General features: G+C 39.8%; 2 protein-coding genes across 11 annotated transcripts in view; both read right to left on the bottom strand.

Moving 5' to 3' along the window:
* NFE2L3 (NFE2 like bZIP transcription factor 3) overlaps positions 1-20,761 on the bottom strand; it is a 280,625-nt gene that overhangs the window by 223,226 nt on the left and 36,638 nt on the right. The window lies entirely within an intron of this gene.
* CBX3 (chromobox 3) lies at positions 10,015-20,742 on the bottom strand. Of its 10 annotated transcripts, XM_069860258.1 has the most exons (7): positions 20,617-20,695; positions 19,328-19,378; positions 17,434-17,559; positions 15,438-15,580; positions 14,279-14,444; positions 12,828-12,922; positions 10,015-11,501 (listed from the first exon to the last, which is right to left on the bottom strand). In XM_069860258.1, the coding sequence occupies exons 3-7, from the start codon at positions 17,473-17,475 to the stop codon at positions 11,375-11,377; spliced, it is 573 nt and encodes a 190-aa protein (XP_069716359.1). In that variant the 5' UTR covers positions 17,476-17,559; positions 19,328-19,378; positions 20,617-20,695; the 3' UTR covers positions 10,015-11,374. The 10 variants fall into 10 exon arrangements, with proteins under 10 accessions (XP_069716359.1, XP_069716363.1, XP_069716362.1 ...); XM_069860262.1 differs by lacking the exon at positions 17,434-17,559 and having other exon boundaries at positions 20,617-20,742; XM_069860261.1 differs by lacking the exon at positions 19,328-19,378 and having other exon boundaries at positions 17,434-17,546; positions 20,613-20,720.

Genomic DNA, 20,761 nt, shown 5'->3' on the forward strand with positions numbered 1-20,761 from the left:
AGTACAGATTTTCTTACAAGGTCTTTGGGTTTTATTCCCTGTATTTCTAGGCAATTTTTGTTCTGTTTAGTTCTGTTTCTTTAGGTCAGATTTAATGAAATAACATAGAGTCACGATGTATGTTTCCACAGATCCAAATAAATATTGACACTGAGGGCAAATGCTAGAGTAATAAAATGTGCAGCACCCAAATTATGCTTGATGTTTATGACTCTTTCAGAGAAGACAACAGTGTAAAGCAGCAGTTGACTGCAAGAGCCTCAGATGCTGCTTTTCCATCTGTGGTTTCTTACTGATTGTGTGCTGGTTTCTTGCAAAATATTAGACCAGGATCCTCTTGAAGAGGATTCCATTCCTGCTGAGTGTTCATTTCCATGTCTCCCAGTTTCCCCTCCCACTTCTAGCCTTTGGTATTGGGATGCAAGGGACAAAGTTCAAAGAGCTGAATGCCCTATTTTGCCTTGGGATTTACTTGTGACTCAGCTCTCCGTAGTGGAAGCAAACATCTCCTTCAGACCATTCAGATTATCTAGGATTTAATTTGTCCTCTGAAAGCACCTGTGCCCCCAGTGCCTGGAAAGGTCGCCAAGGGCAATTCTGTACCTTGAGTGAGGACCATCTAGGTCAGATTGTTTACTTTAGGCTTGAAGAGGCTGGTGTGTGGTTAGCACAGAAAATGTACATGTGACATGAAAGGCAGTATCTTTGTGGGCTGATGTCTACTCCCCACCATTGTCCTGATACTTTCAAAAAAGGAGGTGGAATAAGACTTGCAATATTCTCAGTCCAAACATTCTCAGTTAATAAATACCTTCCCTGTATTTGTCTCCTGTTTTTTTCTCTTGATGTGAAGAAACCCATGATAAATTCCCATGTGCCATTTATGCCACAAACGGGGAAAAAACCATGAAAATATTAATTATTCTTTTTAAAGTTTAGAGGTAACCATGCTTTAAGCTAACTGTACATGTATTTCCAAACAAGCACCACAGTTCTCACCACACTGCTGAAACCTGGGGAATTTGCTTCTTCTGCTTACAGCACCCCAAGCCCCAGGAGCAAGTGGGTCTGACCCAGTGAGGTGACTTCTGCAGTTGACTTCTAGACGGTGTCCTTGCAGTGACTTTTGAGGATGACTTTTTGTTGCCCGCAGGCAGAAGGAAGTTAGAGTACCAGCAATGGGAACTAAGGGATATGATAAAGATGCTGGGAGGAATTAGTCCTTTTCAGAGGCATTTGGGTTGATCCATTTTAGCTGAGATGAGCATGCATGGGAGGGGTCAAGTTGGTGGTTAATATTTTAAGAGAAGCTATAGCATAGTGGTTACCAATGATACCAGAAGAAGATCAAGAACAGCAGGCAGGTAAATAGAAAGACTGAGACTTACTGAGATTGGCATTACTGACAATATTTGTGTTACTGTGGCAGAGACCCCTTTCCTAACAGCTGGAGAGTTTGTACTTGTTCTAGTTACACACTGAATGAACTGGTACATCGGTACTTTGACAGCAAAGGGTCAGTGGTTCTGCCTGTGCCGAAGACGTGGCAGCTGAACAAGTTACTGTGCATCTGCTGAATTTCACTGGCTTTGCAGCTGACTCAGGTAAATGCTGTATCATAGAATTTCATCTAGCAGGAAATAAGAAAGATATGAACCTTCCCAGTGCTCTCAAATTGCTTCTGTCGATGGATCCCACCAGGCCAAGGAAAGACGGCAACTTGCTCCTTTGCGGAGATTCTTTTACCAGAATAAATACATTGGGACGATTCCTAGTACTAATGTAACATGCTGATTTAAAGATATCATTCCTTAGTGTAACTTACCATCTTCCTTAGTGCAGGCATAAACTTATCTATACAGACTCCTAATGCCAATTTAATGAACTCTTTGACAAGGCTTTATTATTTTAGACACACCTGCATAGTTAGAATGGTACTACTGTCATGCGGAGTGTGACTTCTATGCATGGACAACCTTTAGTACTGCACTTAACATGGCTTTCACTTTTAACGGTATCAATAATTCACTGCTGCAAATAAATTTTACAAGTACACGTGGATGAAATCTACCAAACCATCTGGCTTGTTAAACAGAAGAGGTGGTCAAGCCAAACCACTGGTTGTTGAGAATTCCTTCTTGACACTGTATTTTAGAGAACCCTGTTAGTTCTTCCAGTAATAAGTCAAGTGCATCAGATACCTGCTACTCCCTGGCACAGCTACCATAGGCAAGCTTTGCCCTCCCCATCACCCATGTATTCTGTCCCTTTTTGAAGAGCGTATCTGCTGCCCTAAAGGCATCACGGTGGAGAAATTGTGCTATTTTTTTTCAGACTCATTCTAAAGTCTACCTAGAATAAGCAGACAAGTCCATGTCATACTTGAACTTACAATATAAATTACATGTATGCACTAGTATAATTGAAACAGTATTTTGATTGTCTCATAAATATCTGCAAGGCCATTTATGGCTACAAAAATATGTTGTAGGGCATGAACGTAGGGCATGTGTTTGATAGGAACGGTTGGACTCGATGATCCGGTGGGTCTCTTCCAACCTGGTTATTCTATGATTCTATGATTCTATGAATGGCGCTGGACCATAGTTGCTCCTCAACAGTTGGCAGCCTGAACTTTGTGAGCCTCCATGTGTGCTTTAGAGCAATAGTTTGGCACCACGAGCAGCTTCCGGCTAACTATTATCTTATCATGAATCCATGCAGTCTGTTTTTCCATCTCCTTCATTTTGTAAGTTTACAGGGAAGGAGTAGTGCACTTTGGATTGATCTATATAAGGTGGCAATATGAAACAGCCTGAAGTGGGGAATCCAAAGCCCAGCAGCTATCCTGCACCAATTACACAAGCAGGTGCTCTTATTCTCCACGATGGGTGCCTTTGTTTTCTTTTAAAATATTTCCCTTCTCGTGTGCATTAAGTAAAACCACATAAATACGCACTTACTGCAAAAAAGCATCCCCTCAGGGAGCACTTCAGAACAAATACCCTGCAGCAGGTGTTCTGAGCTCTTTGCTGTGTAGACAAGTCCTGAGGTGTATAGTGCCTTTGTCTCCTCTTAATGACTTAATATGAGTTTTATTCATCACACTAGGTGCCCACAAAAGCTACGGCCAAGGACTATCTGAAGTGTATGTTACTTAATTTGACATGATTTCAGGTATTTGTGTGACTCTATTTTCCACCTGTGGCTTTTCCACCTCTTTTTTACTCCAAATTCTGAAGCGTTTGGTTTTGGGTTTTAATTACCTCAGAATCACTAGCGTTGGATATTAGTGTAACTTCTGTGGTGGGAAAAGTGCTAAGAATTTCTTAGTTAAATGATTACGAAACCCATAGGTCTGACCTTAGAATTATTTATTTTCTTAGAAATTTTTTCTATTACTTGAATAATTTTTTTTCTTTTTTTTTTTTTTTGCAAAGCATTTTGTCTCTGTGCATTGAGAGAAGGGTAATTGGGCTTGCTGGTGCAGTTATGCTGATTATATCAGATACATTCTATAGTACCTGGGGTACAGTTAAAATTGAGATTTCAAGGGAGTACATAAGCAAGTTTCCCCTACCTGTAGTGCTCACTTACCTTTTCAGAGCGTGTTATCTGCAGGAATCCAGGCCTCTATACTGACCTCCACTCAGACCAATCTCAGCAACTACAAAATTAATTTCTAGTTAATTCTGTACAGGAAACAGAGAGGCATGGAAATTTTAAGTGAGAGCCTGCTGAGTTGTCTTAATAGTGAGATGTGACTGGGTCAGACACAAGATGAAGTTGGTTCCGTTTTTGTGGTTTTTCAAAATAGACACAGGCAGCGAGCAGTCCATAGCAGGTCTAGTTGAGCAGCTTCAGATGGCAAGTAATAGTGAATGATAAGGAAGAGCGAGATGCCTTTGTGAGAATTAATTGATAAGTTTTGCTGCAGCTGGTTTGTATGCTTAATTATTTTGTGATATCAATCTGTCTCATATCAAGAGATAATATGCAGACAATCTCAAGCCTAAATAAATATTCTTTGAGGAATTACACTGTTCTTTGTCTAAAAGTAGTGTATATACAGAAGGCAAATCTTGGCCAGCTTGCAGTAACAAAGGATGTGATTGTAACAGGAGTTTAGCCTGTTTACTGGTTGAAACAAGGACAGTCCCCCAGCAGGAACAGAGGACAGACCTGAGCTCACCAAGAGGAGACAATGAGTGAGGAGATAAGATAAAGAGCATCAGAGGATTCTGAAGACACAAAGGAACTGTGATGTACATACCAGAGTGGGTGATGAGTTCTGTGTATGTTTAACCAATATTCCTTGAACATGTAACCAGTGTTTCTTGGAATCCGTATGAATATGTATGTCTAAAGTGAAACTCTTGGAAGATCCAACAGGAGGATGGCACAAGGGTGACTGACCCCTCACGAGGCCGAGACACCGTTCACACCACGCATAGACTTAGAGATTTCCTGTGCTTATAGACATCTCCATCATTTTCTCCTCATAGGTGCCTGCTCTGCCAGGGCGAGTACAGCCACTCCACCTGCTGGGGGCTGACAGGGCTGGGTGCGGGCAACTACGTGACTGCCAGGCTGGAGTGCCATCTGCTGAGTGACCACTACCGTTGCTTATGGCAATTTGCTTAGGGTTAGGTTTGTGGATTTAGCCACAGCATTTGAAATAAAAGCAGCTACGCATTAGATATTTTTGCTGCGTTATATCTAACAACATGTTTAAATGCTTAAACAGTATCTTAAACTACCCCTGAAGGATTGAAACCATCTGTAAGTCAACAACTCGTTAAGAAAAGATGGGTTTAACTAGTGTTTTTCTGTTCCTACATTCTACATTTCAGTGACGTGAAGAATACTGACAAGCATGACGACTGTGGGTCTGCGACAACTGAAAGAAACAACATAATTTCAAAGGGAAGCCCACAAATTCTGCTTTTTATCTAATGACTACTGTATATTATTCTATAAAAGCAAAAGCTTTAAGTGCTGCCACTTGGATCATTAATACTATGTTTATTAACAGTGGAAGGGCATCAGCCTTTCTTAGATGACCAGAAGCATGCTGGATGTACCTTATTTCACCTGGCTTCTGTTCAGCAGAAATGTTGCATCATGTCCAGGCTACTTGTGGTGCTTGATGATGGAAAGAATCAATGAGCTTTCGGTTCTTAACCTTCTCAGTAAGTTTAGCACAAACAGTGTTTTGCAGTTCTGAGAAAACCAGAGTCACAGTTTATTGCCTGCCTTTTGATCTGTATTTTAAAATGTGGGGGAAGAAGTTCAAGCAGCCTTGAATTTCAGACAGTGGCAAAGAACAATAAATTTAGTAGCCTTGTATTGCCCATGTTGTCCAGGCATATTGGTTCCTTCATAGTAGCCTTTGTAAGTGTATTTATCTTGATTGGTGTAATTCTCTTGGCTTCTTTTGTAATGGTTTGCCCACAAAAATGAGATATATTTTTAGCTTGCTGATCATACCATGTGCACATTAAGAAGAAATTCTTATTCCCCATGACACAATTTCTTAAGGAAGCAAGTCCTCTTTATTCACCTTTAAATACATCTCAGATGTATCTTTGTAGTACCTTTTGCCTTGTATTTCCTCATCTGTAGAGTTCCACCCATCTATTTCTTTGTCAGGTTTTATATTAGTTAGAGCAATGGCGTGGTTGCCAAATACAAAATACGGAATTCAGAGAGATGCATTTACTAGAAATCGACCATACTTGAACTTACCAAAATCAAGAAATGTTCACCAAGAGCATCCAAACCTTTAGACTAATCAGATAAAACATGTGGGATCATACAGTATAATCAGAAATGCTGCTCAGTAGAAGCAAGCTCCTGCAACAATTGCAGAATGTCTGTGACAAGGTGAGATGATGCTGTTTCTCCCTTGAATGTATGGTTTTGCTGCCTTAGAAGGATTTATAGCAAAGAACCACAGTTGGAGTATCGAGTTTAAATGTTCAGCATATAAAGTGGATCTTTTCCTTGCCCCGGTGAAAAATTTCTCCTTTCTAGTTTTACATGTATGTATCTTTATTTCAATTAATCAAATAAATGGAAGCTATCTGAAAACCCAAACTGCAACTCTGGTCATTTAATCCAAACCAAATTACTATTTCTTAGCTATGCAAAGGCACCTCGCTTTTGTAAGTGTGATTTCACCAACATGCACTTTTCTAAAATATTAAGACTTGATGTTTATTTGCAGAGTTTTTTTTTTGTTTCAGGTCAATTGTTGCAGGCAAAAAATCGCTTTTGATTGAAACAACATAACAGCCCACAACAACCCCATACAACACTACGGTCTTGGTGAAGAGTGGCTGGAAACCTGCCCAGTGGAAAAGGAGCTGGGGGTGTTGGTTGACACCTGGTTGAACATAAGCCCTTGGCACTGGTGAAGCCACACCTCAAATTCTGTGTTCAGCTTTGGGCCCCTCAGTACAAGAAAGACATTGAGGCACTGGAATGTGTGCATAGAAGGGCAACAAAGTAGGTGAAGGGTCTGGAGCACAAGCATTACAAGGAACAGCTGGAGGAACTGGGGCCATTTAGCCTGGAGAAAAGGAGGCTGAGGGGAGACCTTATCACCCTCTACAACTACCTGAAAGGAGGTTGAATCAAGGTGGGTGCTGGTCTCTTCTCCCAAGTAACAACTGATACGATAAGAGGAAATGGGCAAGTTTTGCCAGGGGAGGTTTAGATTGGGTATTAGGAAAAAACTTCTTCACTGAAAGTGTTGTAAAGTATTGAAACAGGCTGCCCAGGGAAGCGGTGGAGTCACCGTCCTTGGAGGTATTCATTCTGTGATTCTAAGTTTCTTTAATATGCCTTTTCCTTACAAAGGCAGAACTTCCTGATTATTAATCCTGCTTATAAAAAGTCAGAGAATGAGGTCCAGTGGTCTTTTACAAAGATTTTGAGGCAAAAACACATATAGATTTCAAATGGGAACTCTATGCAGAGAAATGTACCTGAATAAGAAAACCATTTTTTAGGAAGGCGTCAGATGTAAAGCCAACGATGCCTCCACTAGCGGTCTAACAAATCTGAGGGATTTGTACCTACAATGATGGAAACAAACCAAATCTGCCACCCAATACCATAGCCAGAAGGGCTCTCTTCTCCACAGATTAAAATAATTTTGCAGACATTGCAATGAATGGAAATACTTGACCATTTATTAAAACCATTATTAAGAAAATCCATCCCAAAAGGTTATTGCATTCTCAAACACCGTGCCATCAAGACAGCATCTTTAGGAATAACAACATGAGCTGCCATCTGGTGAGTGCCATCTGGAGCCCTGGGAATCATATCCTATTCTCTCACCATGTTAATAAGTCCCATAGCACTTTACAAGGAAGAAAAGCACTGTTCCTGCTTGCATGGGGGTGGATCAATTGCAGACTCTTTCTCTGTGACAAGCGCTGCCTTTTTCTCCTTTAGTTTAAACCATCTATCATTTATTTGAAATGACAGCCTAGAGTGCTTTGCTAGGAGTCCCTGAAAGGTGTTTTGGGAGATATGTTTTCCATATGAACTTCAAAAGAAAGTGATGTCACCCAAGCTGACATCTGGGATTGTCCCAATAGCAAGAGGTAGCAGGCAAACTCAAAGCTTCTGCATCTCTTTCCAGGTTCTGCTGAGATAAAGGCATCGCCAACCACTTTTACCTTGGCCACTGCGGACCAACAGTTAGTCAGCATATTCGGTCTGAAAAGCAAAGCACAACTCCTTGAGCTGGTAAAGACATAGCTTCATAAATCTGCAGGTAAAAATGTGACTGTTTGACTCTGCAACTTTTTGATCCAGGAACCTTTCAGCCGCATTTCCATGGTATTGCGCTTCAGCTTGTAACGCGCATTAAGTCTCTGCAGCAAGACTTTTCATACTGGGGGAGGCACCTCGGAAACAAATTTGGAGGCATCTGGTTTGGCTGCTACTCCAAGTTTAGAGGCCTCAAGTCAGCAGAGCAGACGTGTTTTAACACAAGCAGCCAAATTCAAAAGTTGAATAAAAAGCGACATTTTAAAAGGAATTCCAAACAGGAAGAGAACACCAATGGTAAGGATAACACTGAGGATGTTGGAGAAAGCTCTTGGAACAGGAAAGGAAGACGTTCTTTATAATGCATAAGCCTAATTCAGGTGAGTAAATAAGATAAATAATAATGTACAGTTAAAGGAAAAATGTACTTTTGGTTATATTTGAAATTATGGCAACATATGTTGAGTCCTAAACATACTATAATCTATTATTAGGAAACTGCTAAGCAATTTTAAAGAGAACTGAACCATAAATGTAGAATTACCACAAATCATGTAGAATTCATCTGCGTCGAACTGAAAAAATTCACTAACAATGCTGATAGCTTTTTTTTGCAGTTACTAAGAATGTTCATTTTATTCCATTTAACATAACATTTAACTCCAATACCATTTAGGAGTTTTGTTCTTTCCTAGCAAAGTAGTAAGATCCAGGTTGTAAGAAGAAGATGTCAGAACTGATCATGACTTTAATTTTGCATGACCTAGCCCTACCTGGTTACATTTAATGCAACAGTGTTTTCTTCAGCCAGGGTAATATTGGAGGAGTAACACTGGAGCAAGCACAACTGGTTTGGGGTTCTTTTTTGGTTTGCCTTTTTTTTTTTTAGGACAGCAGCTTCAACACAGAGTGATCATGAAACGACAGCCTGAAATCTATTTGTCTTGGTATAAGAAAAAACAATGACCAGAAACCTCTGCACAACTCACTAACTACAGAAGATATCTCATTTATTTAATCAGTCCATTTTAAATTAATAACATTTGTTAACTTCTTGCATATGTATGCAGAACATTCAGCATATTTTTTACATAACTTGTAACTTTAAAGTGTTGCATTTAATTACTATAAAAATGCAATTTGATGTAAAATGAGGAGGAAAATAAGGAAACAAATAGCAGTCAGCATTCCTACCATCAAAGTGTAAAACATTAGAAACCTAAATAATTACCTAACAAGCTGTAAAGTTGTTTGAATGTGAATACAGTGCATTTTTTATGAGTCAGAATAAAGAACCAAATATAATGTAAAAGCTTTATCTAGCCGCAAACATATATTTTAAAGGTTACAAACTGAGAATCAAACTTTCAACAAAAATCTGTCAACAACTTACAATAACCAATAATTTAAACCAAATGGTTAACCTGTATCACTTCAAATCAGCAACTTCATATCCACACTTGAAACAAAATATAGAAACTGAAAAGTTTCTGACAATAAACACAAAATGTACAGTAACAGTTTTAAGACTCTTTAAAAAGCACTCCATACTGAAGAAGCAGGCAGGAGAATGCAAGCTGCTTTGGAATTCTTGTTTAGCCTGTGTATTTCTCAAGCTACTGGCTAAAAAAACAAGGACTTCAGAAACCTATATACTAGGCATATAAATATTCCTATTATAGACCCCAAAGAATTAAGCCACGAACTCTGTAGAAGACTTGTACATATGACAAATTTGAGGTAATTTGGCTAAGGAACAGGCAAGAGATTCTAGCTGGGCTCTGAAACTACCATTACCTAGTGCAAGGGAATCCCCACACTAACAGGGATAACAGATCTTTCCCAGAGCCACAAACAGATGGCGACTGAATTCTGCCCAAGTCCAGAAACAAAAAATCTTGAGAAAGCAAAGTAGTTACACACAAAAAGGTAAGTTAGCATCAGTTTAGCCACTCCGGTGCTTAACTGTAATTATGTTTTACGATGACAAACTTTGATTCATAATGCAAATGACTTTTGCCACTATGTGAGGACAAATAGTTACAGTACTGATTTGTTAAACCTTATCAAAAGAAGATGGGGCACTAACTAAATTTCTTCATTCCCTCCTCAGCACTACATATGAAAGTTTCCAGGAATACCCATCTTTTTTTAACCTCCTAAGAAAACACAGCTGGGCAATCTTAACTGCCTCACCTAGGGTACTGACACGAGCATATTACAGAGTTTTTGTTTAGCCAAAACTCTCAGTTAAGGGGGACTCTGAAATAAGCTTGGCCACTGACACATGGAGAGGCACAGCTCAAGGTATCTGTACCACGGTATTTAAAACACGAATGTAGATGAAAGCAAGTGAAAAGAGAAATGGCAACTGGAGAAAGAATGGAAAAAGGCAACTTTCTTCCTCCTGAGTTCTCCACCCCATACTTCTGCCTTTCTGAAGGCATTCTCCAAGCAGCTGATTACAAGATTAATTTGAAAACTTGGATTAATTTTAAAACTCAATCTGAAATGGAAACGAAGTCTTTTTTTTAAAGCATATGACTTACGTATCTTCGTTAAAATATTCCTCTTTAAAGGCAGAGCTACGTATGTACTCTTAAGGTGGTGGCCCAAAGAATAATTCCATCTGGATCACCATTAATTACACTACAGCCTCGTATTAAGACCTGAAATTAAAGCAAAGGCTGATACAGTGAACATGTCACATATTTGCTAGTATACCTGCAGAGGCAGCTTGGCCTTGGGACCAGTGGCCATACATAGGCAGTACAATTGCTACCTGTGACTTGAACAAGTAGGTAAAGCACATTTATTTCACAGGCCCTTCCCAAGTGGAAAAAAAAAAGCTATGCCTCCCTCAGGCATTATTTACCAAAACAATACAAAGAATCAAAGCCTGGTATTTGTCTGGTATTGTGACTACAGAGTAGCAATGGGGTAATACTACTTAATCAATGTAACCCCCCAAAAAACAACTTGCAGTTAAATATATTACGAACCGAGAGCTTAACATATCAAAAGTTCAGAAATATCATACCGCTTCAAAAGAGTCACAGCCTATCAGTATAAAGGAAGTATATAAAACTATTTTATTGACCACTGTTCACCAGTATTTACAATAAAGTAAACAATATACAGTCTGATAACATTCAAATTACTACAAAGTTAGTTTTCACACGGTCTTCTTCAGACCAAGTGATCCCAAATACTAAAAAGAATGAACCTACAGGTTTAAAGGTCTAGGTTTGGGAAAAGAAGATACATGCACATCAATAGTATAGAAGACTACAAAACATCCGTGAATTTGTTTAAACATTCATTATGTTTCTGTAATAACTATGGAAGTTTATGAATGTTTTATAAAAGCTTTCACCTAATATGGAGGAAGTAGTAGTATCAAATGCTCTCTTGTGATAAATGAAACGAGCTGCAGAAAGCTTTAATTTACCTGCTGTTGATGCAAAACACACTACTTCAAAAAAATATCAAATTTGATTCTTGTTAGAATGTATGCCTCTCACATTGCTAATAAATCAAATTTCAGGTTTTAATATTCATATATATAAAAACGCAATGCAAACAATTATTGTGCTTCATCTTCTGGGCATGAATGCCAAGTTAGCCGCTCTTCATAAAAAGCGATTACGATCTGAGGACACTTCACATTAGCTTCTTTGGCCAGCACCAGATCTGCCTCATCAGAGTCTTTCCTGATGTAGAAGAGTGGGATTTAAGAAAAAGTATAATAATTAATTCAGTAAAATTAGCAGCTCTCGGTAGATCATAAGTTCTGACAAGAATGTCAGCTAGAAATCAGTTTTCAGCATACTTTTCACTATAGCTACCAAGCATTTCCATGCTAATGGAGAGGTTTCATAGCTGTATGCCATTACCTTTTCACAATTTTTTTCTCTTTGAAAGGAAAATGCTGTTCAAAGGAAATCATTTATATAGTTACCTACTGCAGTATGTAACGAAAGAAGTAGAACTTGGTTATTTTGTCTTTTAAAGAATAATCAAAACTTTGAAGTGGGACTTAAAAATCAATAGCATCAGCTTCTTTTTGCATGTTTCCTTTGTGCTTGATTTTGCCAGTTATCACTACAGAAATTCAAATAGTCACTATCTGTATTTTGCAACTCTTCCAAGTTTCACACAAAATTTGTAGAGAATTTGAAAAGTCATAAGGGAGACAGAATCTTCCCAAGCACTGATCTTCGGCAGTCCAGGCACATCACATGACAAATTGTTTCTCTGGAGACTGCTCAGTTTGACACCATTCAGAAAAATATGCCCTTCTCAAAGCCTGTGGAAAAAGATCACTCTTCCCATCCTACCACCTCAGCAAACGTTAATTCTGACCCTCGACAAATGTTGATTCAAGCTCTTGTATTCTTAACACTGGAAAAAAGAATTAATTGTATCCTACTTGTTCACTGAAGAAAGAGAAGAAGTCTTGCACCAACACTGTAGCTAATGAAGCTGGCCTCCCTCTACCCTCTCAATAACACAAACTCCCACCACAGCTCTCCTCTCTTAGAAGCCCATAATGATAAACCTGTCCCTCACATTGTTTGTTCTTCATCTTAAACCAAGCTTCCTTCGCTAGTTCCTTCCAATTCTCTCTCTATTTGGTGGCACACAAAACAGCTGGCGCTACGGTTGCTTAAAATGTTGGCTACCCAGGAGCTGGCTTCTGCCTACTGAAATGCATAAAGCCGGAGTTCTGCCTATCATTCCCTCAGCAAGAACACGACCGTGACCCAGCTTTTCCATGCAAATACCATTTTTTTCTTTATTTTATCAAAATTCACCTTTCAAATTTCTGCTTCTGTAAAACTGAACCAATAGAACCGTGTCACTTTGGAAGAGGAAATATGTACTGATTGATCATAAAAGCTTTGTTTTTCCAAGAATATGAGGTTAATAAGCAGATGACAGTCTATCTCACTCCTGAAATCAAGTTGTCTCATTAGCCTAACTGCAACTGCCTTCCTTACCTTAATATGGACGAGAACTGTGGATGTAAGACTTACCATTTCATGAGGAACATAAGCTCTCCACTGCTATCTGTAGCCCCAATTATCCGCTCAGGATCGAGACCCCTTGCAAACCCTCTTGGTTTATCAACCTATTGAATAAGTTAGAAAATCATTATCTAATTTAAGATAAAATTCTGGTTTGTCATTAGAGCTAGATATATGTGTGCTTATATAAGAGTATATAGGAACAAAAACTGTAGCTGTACATAATCATAAAAGCTACAATTATATATAAATGTCTGAAGATTACATTACTTTTTTCATGACTGATCTTCAGGTCAAGTAATTTAGATGTAGATAAACAATGAAGGACTTTTACACCAACATTTCTAGTATTTATTTCTGAAAACTCAATAGATGATACAAGTGATCTGAAAATCCTTATGGCAGATAAACAAACAAGCATGGCCAGTAAAAGCAACAAGAAGCAAAGCAAGAATGCATTCCTGCAAGTGGAAAAAATAAATCCTTTTCAGCAAAACAACAGGCTTGGGGTGGCTTAAACCAATTGTTATCCTGCACTCTTGGGGAATACCTCAACTCTTCTTGGCTCACTGAGGCTGCATTAGTGGTAAGGAATATCTCAATCACTTCCTGTACTAGTTCCTCTAGTTTCAGAGTATCCTTTTTGAGACAGTGGCCACTACTGAAGCCACACAATCGACTCTACAACACAAACTAATATATTCTTTGTATTATTCACCAACTATCTCTTCTTATGCCTTCCAACTTTTTTGAGAATAACCACATCCAACAGCTGCCTTCAGTAAACTACTTACATTGCAACCAGTTTCATTTCAAACTGTTATTTTATAACTTTGAAGAAAAATGCGAACTATTGCACACATTTTATATGTCATTATTTTGTACTTATCAGCACTAAATTCGTTACAGTTTGCTCATTTAAATTGTAGGAACAACCTAGACCTTTAAGAAAAGGTCAGCTTTCTTCAGTCATCCTTTCTGTTTCCTATCCACCACCATGTCTGGGCCTACCTAATGTAAGAATCTTCACAGTTCGACAACTTGCCACTCACCTATTTAAAATCATATGCTAAACATGAAAGTCAAAAGAGAACTCCATCTTTGTTCCATTCATGAACCTTTTGCTCTAATACAAACTGATCACTTGCTATCATACACAAGTAACCCTTAACCACTCTTACTGTCAATTACTCAGTAAGTATCATGGGACAATGCAAGAAATTTTAGTCATCTTGTCAATCAATTGTCAACCTTTTACCCACTGTTTGGACAGTCTCATTAATCACCATGAATGATTACCCTTTTCAAACCACAGCTCCAGATGCTGTGTAATTTCTACAGTTTTAAACCCATGTTTGGTCTCATTCTCAAAGTCACAATAGGATTTGGGGAGGATAGGGAAGGAGAGGTAGGGAAGAGGAACAGATAAAACAAAGGCTAGCACATGAACATGTACTTACAGAATCACGCTTTTTCTTTGATTTACTATCATCAGATTCACTATCTGACAAAGATTTTCTTTTGGCACCATCTGTTTTTTCTTTACCAGCTTTCTGAGAGTTCAGAAAAGCTTCAATTAGCTCTGGACAGTCTAAGTTTTCTTCAGGTTCCCATGTGTTGTCAGCACTGAAACATACACACATTTTATGTAAAACTAGAAGAAGAAAACCATAAACCATAAAACTAGCCACCTTGGTTCACCTTAATCAAGTTGTTATTTTTTTCTCATTATGTATGGCAGATTTCTTAAACCTGAGGATGCTTATCTTGCCTTTAGTAACCTCCATGTACTGCACTTGACAATCGAAAGAAGCATGCTCTGGTACTGTTGAAAAACAACGTTCTTAAACTGGAGATGCAGAATAAGAAGCTCTAACTCCTATGATCTAGGTGGGATGGCAGGAGTTATAACAAACAATCCCCACTATACTAAAACCTATCTGTCCATTTAAACTGACTCCCTTCACTGGTTCCTCTAGACTATTCAAACGAACAAACCAGATGATACGAGCACTAAGACTTAACCAAGAACAGAATTTACAAAATGTTTAAGTATATATGTTTAAGCTCCTATATATGCGACATACTCCCAAAAGTTGCCCCTGAGCACTGAGATCAACTATAGCTAGAACCATCTCCCTCCTGCAGTTGACTACAGGAAGGAACAAAGGTTCCATGTTCAGAGATGGGCACTGAGTGCGCATTTTGCTAAATAAAATTTTAAGTAGTCCATGAATGTTCCCTACTACAACTAAGCACCTCATCAGAAATCCTCATGCGCGAATAGAGTCACACCGCTACTGCACAAGCAGGATGCCTACACATTATTTTCAGTAACTAAACCATATTTTTATAACTTCAAATCAGATCCTCAGAAACTAAACACATTGTGTTTTGCCTTTATGCAGTTATCGCTACGCAAATTCAGGTGCCAGAAGGCAAAAGGTTGCAATGCAATCATTCTGGGGAGTATGTAACAATAATATAACTGCATGTGTAACTACTTATGTTCAGATGCTAGGTGCACCACCTTTCTTCAGCTAGTAGTCTGCCTGAAAGCAGTATTTAGCATCTTTCATGAAAAAAAAAAAAAAAAAAGAAGGATAGGTAATGCCTTACTCTGTAAATCCTTTCCATTTCAAGTAGTATTCCACCTTTCCATTTACAACACGTCTGTCCAGGACTTTCTCCACAACAAATTCTTCAGGCTCTGCCTCTTCAACTTTTTTACCTTTGCCGTTCTGTTTCTTTCCCATTTTGTGCTACAAAAGAAATTCAGAATGACATTATTCATTCTTTCATTTCACACAGTTACTTCACTGGCCAAATCCAACTTTGCTCAGTAAACAGCAAAGAACTGTGTACTTATTCATACTAAAGCCAGAAGCTCAGACTCCTTTTACGTTAGTGCATGTGGTCAGGTAACCTGAGCGAGACATGTTAATGTTTTGGGTTTTTTCAGTTGCTTAACGAGACACCCAACACCAGTCTTTAAAAAGGTGAAATACTTTTGTCCATACACTCAGTGCTTCCACTCCCCTTATAAATTTAATTCTCAATGCTACATGCTCATAAAATTACAAAGCTTCTAAAAGTTAACTCTGTGCCTGTGAAAAGGCAGAGGGTCAGAAACAGTGTAAGGCAGAAGCAAAGAAAAGTAATAAGGGAACTGTGAAAATACATAAAATAGAGAGGGGATGGTACTCAAGAAAAAGGTAGTAACTACCTTTTCCAAAAAAAAAAAAAAAGAAAAAAAAAAGGCAGCTGATGGGAGCAAGGTTTATAATGTATTGCTATAAGCAAAATACTCAACAATAACCTGTAACTACTGAACAGGATGCATGCTAGGAGCATTCCATTACTGCAGTCCTTTTTCATTCTCAGCCACGCACCAATGTAACTTACATTCAAACAGATGTTACAAAGGTGTATAAATTTAAGACAACTACACTTAAGTACAATACTTAACACATAAACGAAATTTTGCTAACTTAAAAAACTTTAGAACTTTTAGGTTTACATTCAATACTTCAAATAATACTCTCTAAGTTCTTAAAATAAATACTACATCCACATCATCCTCAAGGCATTCCCAGTTTAATAAGGCACAATTAAATAGTAATAGAAGGACACATTTCACAATTCCCTTGTTTGTAATCTTAAAAAGATTGGAACAAGCTTATCATGTTGTCATATCACATTTCTGGTTCACTAGCAGACCCAAAGCAGTCTGCCTGCCATTTTGGACTGCACCTTATAAGGAAACTGTTAGGAGTGGCAGCCATAAACTAATGGGAGCACTATTAAGCTCCTAAAACATATAGTCATGCAGCACCCTAAATCAAAGTGGACAGAACTAATTCTTCACTAATGCACTTCCTACAGAACAGAAAAGAGACACGCAAAAAATTGCAGAGCACGTCTATTTATTGGATGGCCTTTCTCTAGTCCTCCCTAGAATTCATGCACTGCAAAGCAATTTTTACACTTTGCAGAAGTTTGTCTTGATGTGGTGAAAAGTAAGAGTGTATGTTAGACACAAGAAAAAACGTCTTCTTTTTGTAAACTGAAGATTTGATGCAGATTCTTTCTTTACAAAGCCCTGCTTTTGTGCCCCTTATTTTCAATAATCAGTTCTCCCTTCCAATTGCTTTACTCTGGTTAGCAACCCATAAATTGAAGGTGCAAACAATGAAGATGAGGAAAAGTTTCAAACAGCAAGTTTCTGTATACGATTATCTCCCACACGACATTTATTTTGATTTAGAAGCACAGAAGAGAGATTATCTAAAACGGAGCATGTATTTCCAATTAAATTTTAACTGCCTGCCTATCCCAGGTGTATTTTGACCACAGCATTCATGTCTGAAGTGTCAACTTAAGCACACTGGCTTTTTTTTGCCTCCACAGGAAAAAGAATGCAAGACTGAAATTGCAGGAAAATAAAAACATGAAGATGTCCAACGCTTCTATGAAGGCAGCTTCTTTCAAGAAATGGAAGTGTGAAAAAGAGAAATGGGTAGAGATGAGGAAAACAAACAAACAAAAAAAGAACAAGAAGGGGGGGGAAAAAAGACACAAACACACTATACCATAGTAATAACATTATAATTACTGGTGATGAGGCAAGCAGGCTACAAGTGGGGAACATCTCCATCTGTGTTCTCCGTTGGACTAAAATTCTTTGATTCAGTGGAAGATTGTTTTCTGGTACTCTTTTCGGCTTCACTAATTCTTGTCACTTAAAGATAAATGTTTTGGATTTCTGTATCAAAGCAACAATTTATTTTTTCTTTTAAGTTAAGACTTACATAGCTATATAATCTTCCACAGAGGAAAATTAAAGTCATGGGGTCTGTGATTTTTTCTTAAAGTGCAGTAAGAAATAATAAAATAAAGAGTATGCCGCTTTTTGTCCCACATATTAGAGGTTTAACTAGGTCTTGTGCTTATCAGCACTGTTTTCCAAACTCTTGAGCGTTTCCAACCTATTAAAACAATACTTGATTGCAGACCCTGCAGAAACACTGAACATTTGTTAAAAACCTCTATGTTCTGAGATCACACAAGCCAATGAAAATCTCGGCCTACAAGTGAACGTGGTACCTGGCTAAAGCTAAAGGGTACTAAATGTCCCCTAGACCACTGAAGCTCCCTTCTTTAGGGCTGCATGTTGTAAGCTGTAGCTTGGGTATTGGACCACTGAAGGGTCATCTACGGCTCGTTTCCCCTTCTGCATTCAGAAGTCACATATGACAGGTGCAGATGCTCTCCAATGGATAATAACTCTTTCTTCAAGGGGCAAGATCAAAATACAAAATGCAACATTATGGTGAAGAGTTTTAACACACAAGAGGCAACAAAATCGGAAACACAATTCCAGAGCTATGCTACCCCTTAATACATCATTTAGGTTGTGCATGCAAATACATAATGAAGCAGAATTAGTTATGGTTCCCATGGGAACCATAACTGATTTTCCTGACCTGTGCAGCAAAATTCTCAACAGCATCAGAAGATTAAAAATACTGCATTCACAGATTCTTTCCTCTCCCTGAGGCACCCCCTCCCCAGGCTGGCTAACTGTTCTCTTCTTCAAATTAGGGAAAAGCGGGGCAATCTAGAAGAAGCACTCCTTAGCACTTCTAAGCCAGGAGTTAATACAAGTTCTTAATACGTTTCAATCCAGGCCAACCAGTAATCATTTCAGTAAATTTAAGAACAGGATTTTTGAGGGTGCTATAAATGACTTGTCCTGCTATCCAGACTTTGAATGGCACGTGTATTTTTGCTTACTTCCCTGTCTCTACCTCAGATGCACCTCATGTCATACTTTTTCAGTTCTGCCTTTCACAAAACTAGCTAGCACTATTAGTTGAGTGGTAACCAGCAACCAATTGCTCTTAGAAGTCCATATTTCAATGTCAAGCAAAGCTTTAGAGGACTTGAGATCCATGAATGCACCATTAAAACGGTCCAGGAGGGGTTGACATCTGATAATCTCTGCTCCTATGAAATTCAAAGAAACTGTTATTTATTAAAAATCATTTCAAAAGGCATCTTAACTACGCCACATCATTTCCCAATAATGCCATTTTTCATCTATAAAGACTGCCTTTTCTCAGGCAATTAGCTTTCCCCAAATACACTGGGAAAAATTAAATGAATATGTGATTTGGATTTCATATTTTACATAAATGACATATTACATGGTGTGCTGAAAGGAGGCTAAAAAATCCTTAGTGTTTTTTTTTATTGTAGGGCAGATGAAATAGTGCAGAGTCCTCTAATTTTTTTTCCCAACAAATCTCTTTAGAAATGGCAGATTTATTAAAGCCAAAGACAATGTCCTTTCTAGTAGCCTTACTTTCTGGATCTGAAATTTTGGTCAGAATAATGCTGGGGAGGGGAGATGTGGATGTATCTTTTAAATGGAGATGCCGAGTTATAAGTTTTAAGAAAAATATGTCGATTAAATCCTTATATACTTTAGGTGTGCATGAACTTACCAACGTAGTTTTATTGGAGGCCATTTTTATTGCAGACTTGCAGAGCTTTTACTAGAAAAATGCATGACAATTAAAAGGAAGTTTACATTACTCAAAGAAAGGCATCCCAAGACAAGCATGGTCCTTGTTCCAACCCCCATGTATTCACTGCATATAACATTTCTAATACGGATTAAATCCAGAACAAAAAGCAGGTTACTACTTTGTCTGGCATAACCCGGTATCGCACCATTATGCTAGCCAGGGGAAACACTGATGAACTGGTACATAGTGTTGAAAACGTTTTTTCCCCAAGGCCTTCTAAGGCCTAGAGACGTTTCTAGGGAAAAGGGGGAGGACCATCAGGGATGCTTATCTCCCTAAGCCCAATAGGAGTTAATAGGGATATATATCTAGGTACATTAACTGCAAATCTAGTGGGGAGCAGCTAAATATCTGCGGCGTAATAATAAGTCACCCATTACTCTTAGATCGTAGTAAACGCTTATAAACAGCAAATATTTATCTCCATGCAACTAGAACGCTGCCCTCTGAATTGTCAAGTCTGCAAGAGTTACGGTCCTAGAGCGGTGTTAACTCAGCTAAGCTGAACACACTACACGTTTAACCAACGCAAATGATGTCGAACGCGATCCGTCCCCTTTGCCATGTCATTTCTCACACCGGCCACCTCCTCGGGCACGTATTGTCCCCGCCCCACCGCCAACTAAAGAACTGTTAGAAACCCCCCCCCCACCCCCACGCCCGGGCAAGGCAAAAGAGAAAAGTCCTTCAAGGCCAGGAAACCTCCCGGGCTCGCCCTGACAGAGGGGGAGGTGGATTTTGGCAGCCCCGGAGGCGAGGGGCAGGGAGCGGCGCCCGCGCGAGAGGCGGGAGAAGGGGAAGGGGGGTGGAGGGGCGGAGGGAAGGGAAGGGAAGGAACCGCCACCCCCGCTCCGGGGGCCGCGGGCGCGCCGAGGGCCGCTCCCCCCGCCCCGGGCCCGGCACGCGCCGCCGCGGGGACACCCGGCGGCCTCCGGGCGGGCTGCGGCTTTGTCTCCCCGGCCGCGCGTGTCGCCGCCCCCGCTCCCAACCCCGCTCGCCACGGGACCCGCCCCCCCCCCCCAACCCCCGGTACCGCGGCCCCCCCGCGGGTCGGTGTGGGGGAGTGCGTGGGGTGGGGGACACACACACACACACGGGACACACACACGCGGCTGCGCCCCGCATCGCCCCGCAGGCGAGGCCCGGGAGAGGCGGGCGGAGCGAGAGGAAGAGGTGGAGGGGGAAAGAGAGAGAAGGATACAGACTTCAATGGTGCCCAAGGCGCTCGGGGGGTCTCCCGCGTCCTCGTCGCTCTCGCCCTGCGCGAACTGAGAGCGGCGGCAACGGCGGCGTCTGAGGGGGGCGAGGCGGGGGGTGGGGGCAGGGCGGAGGGGGTGGGGAGCGGCGGGG

Source organism: Phaenicophaeus curvirostris, chromosome 6 (genome assembly GCF_032191515.1).
Source record: "Phaenicophaeus curvirostris isolate KB17595 chromosome 6, BPBGC_Pcur_1.0, whole genome shotgun sequence".
Lineage (NCBI taxonomy): Eukaryota > Metazoa > Chordata > Aves > Cuculiformes > Cuculidae > Phaenicophaeus > Phaenicophaeus curvirostris.